The sequence below is a fragment of the Triticum aestivum genome, chromosome 1D, assembly GCF_018294505.1.
Source record: "Triticum aestivum cultivar Chinese Spring chromosome 1D, IWGSC CS RefSeq v2.1, whole genome shotgun sequence".
NCBI lineage: Eukaryota > Viridiplantae > Streptophyta > Magnoliopsida > Poales > Poaceae > Triticum > Triticum aestivum.
Genome location: NC_057796.1, coordinates 243,588,375 through 243,591,029, shown reverse-complemented (window position 1 = coordinate 243,591,029; position 2,655 = coordinate 243,588,375). Strand labels below are relative to the sequence as shown.

Here is a 2,655-nt window from a genome sequence, read left to right as displayed (position 1 = left end):
CGTTGGAGTTGCTCCAACCATCACTGAAATGCAACAGTTTCAACTAAAACACACAGCCCACACGCGCGCGCACACACACATTGTAACGTTGAAAGAAAATTCACTGGGTGAAGTTACCGGATGAAACTAAAAAAGTCGAACTGTACTTCCACTATTTGGCCGCCCAAGACACTTTATTGTCACTATTACCAAAAATCAAAGCAAAAAGAACTAGTTTTACAGGCTTAAACTCCTTGCGAACTGTAACCACTTCGGACTTAATCGGGCGCGCCGCGTACTTAATCTAGCAGTTTGTGCGAAACGTGTCCTACAATTATTTTTCCTTTTTTTGGCTTGAGAAAAGAAGCACAAAATATCGCCACTTGGTGCGGATGACGATCGATCGGGGTTTGCGACCTCGCCGGAGGGCCGGCCATTTGGTGATCATGCGAGTCCGACGAGCTTCTCGCTGAGCTCCCATACCTTCCTGGCCTTCTCAGTGTCGCTGGCCTCCTCGGAGAGCTGGTTCTCGAAGGACGCCGAGTTCTTGTTCCAGCTCCAGTAGACGCCGGACTTGGTGAGGCTGGGCTCGCTGACGACCTGCGCCAACCTCTTGCCGGCCTCCTCCTCAGACACGTATCCCTTGGTGATGTACTTCTGGAAAGGCGGGAAGAGGAGGCGGAACAGCGGGATGTGCTCACGGAAGAGCCCCGTGGTGGCGATGCACCCCGGGTAGAGCGACGCGAAGGTCACGCCGGTCTCCTCGTGGTACCGCCGGTGGAATTCCTGCATGGTCAGCATGTTGCACACCTTGCTGTCCTTGTACGCCTTGGCGCCGTCGAACTCCGCGCCGTCAATCATGGCAGCACTGCCCACGCCGTTCAGCCCGGCCGCCAGGCCCCTCAGGTCCCCCAGGTTCGCCTTCGGCGGCACGTTCCCGGCAAGCGTGTTCGTGTTCCCTGCGCGCAGAAATGAAGGTTACACTCTGAAACAGTGAAACGACGGCCACAACGACAAAGAAACAGAGGATCGCGCATGTATATGTTACCGGTGATGGAGCCGACGATGATGAGGCGCTTGGAGGGGTAGTCGGAGGCCTTGAGGTCCTCGAGGAGCTCGCGGGCGAGGAGGAAGTGGCCGAGGTGGTTGACGCCGACGCTCATCTCGAAGCCGTCCGCGGTGAAGGAAGGCTCCTTGGCGGTGGGCTGGTACACGGCGGCGTTGCAGACAACGACGTCGATGGGCATGTCGAGCTGGCGCACGTTCTTGACGAACTGGCGGACGCTGTCGAGGGAGGCCAGGTCCAGGTGCACGATGGTGTAGCTGCCCTTGGGCATGCCGGCCGCCCTGGCCGCGCGCGCGGTCTTGAGGTAGTCGCGGCACGCCATGATGACGTGCCACTTGCCTGACTCCGCCAGGGCCTTGGCCGTGGCGAGGCCGAGGCCCGACGACGCGCCCGTGATGATCGCGTTGCCCGTGCGGACGGTCTTCTTGCCGGACGGCGACGCCGGGGTCGCGGTCGGCGCGGACACCGCCGCGGCCTGCGCGCGGATGGCCACCGACGACGTGTTCACCCTCTGTGTAGGTTCGTGACACGCATGTCGGTCAGAACGAGCGGCGACTAACAGAGCACGTTCCACAGTCTAGCCCAAGTACCCAGCTAACTAATCACAAGTTCGGCACTCCATTACTCGACTATGTTACTAGCTTCAATTCCCCAAATAATACTACGCAACAACAAGCAGCAACTTGCTAAGCAGAGTGCACACATGCATCGACCCAAATGCAAAGATTTGAGCTCACCTTGGTGCGCAGGCCGAGGGAGGTGGTGTCGAATTTGAGGCCATCGGCGAGACAAACGCGGAAGAAGGCAGAGTCCTTGGCCGCTCCCTGCACACGGACCACACAGCCACGAAATCAGCACCAAAGATTGGCACCAGGCGTGAACTCCCCGGAGAAGTTGAGGAAATCAAGGGGACCTCCTTGCGCGCGGAGAGGGCCGACGGGAGGAAGGAAGTGGCCGCCTGAAGAGCCATTTGAGCCGGCGAGCAACGCAGCGACGAGTGTATGAGATAGTGCGGATGGCAGTGAGCTTCTCTTGGAAAGGCTTGGGAAAGCGAAGGAGCGGCGCCATTTATGCTAGCGGGGACGATAAGGTGATAGGGGGAGGCGGGCCGATGCCAGATGGCGCCGACCTGGCAGTGGCGCGGCCAATGGGGTTCCTCTGGCTGGATTCCCGTCACGGGGGATGCTCGGCTGGCTGCTGCACAGAATGGAAAGGTTTTGAAGTAAATGTTTGTCGCTGTTGGCGTCCATGGTCGATCGGGACGGTTCTAGTGAGTTGTGCCTTGATGGGCCGGTTTTGTTCCGTCTCGCCTCGCCGGGGAGCAGGAGCAGGGACCATGTTTCTCGAATACAACAGACAGATCTTGCTCTTTGAAAATTTTCCATTTTCCCCATTTCATCACAGTCCAATATTCTATTTTCTTATCATGAACCGGCCCACTTCTAGTACTTGGTGGTAGTATAGCCTGTACATTCATCATCATCCTCCTTCATGGCTCCATATCCTCTACTATAAAAGCATCTCCAGCAGACCCCGCATCCCGCCCCGACCCGTAATAACCGTAATGCGAGTCGGGGCGGAAAACCTGCCCGATCAGACCCGCATTCGGC

At 57.8% G+C, this 2,655-nt stretch overlaps 1 protein-coding gene across 1 annotated transcript; it reads right to left on the bottom strand.

The window, feature by feature from the left end:
• Positions 1-121: 121 nt before the first annotated feature.
• LOC123181244 (protochlorophyllide reductase B, chloroplastic) lies at positions 122-2,140 on the bottom strand. The gene is made up of 4 exons (XM_044593506.1): positions 1,959-2,140; positions 1,783-1,869; positions 1,028-1,556; positions 122-938 (listed from the first exon to the last, which is right to left on the bottom strand). The coding sequence occupies exons 1-4, from the start codon at positions 2,013-2,015 to the stop codon at positions 424-426; spliced, it is 1,188 nt and encodes a 395-aa protein (XP_044449441.1). The 5' UTR covers positions 2,016-2,140; the 3' UTR covers positions 122-423.
• Between the last annotated feature and the right edge of the window lie 515 nt (positions 2,141-2,655).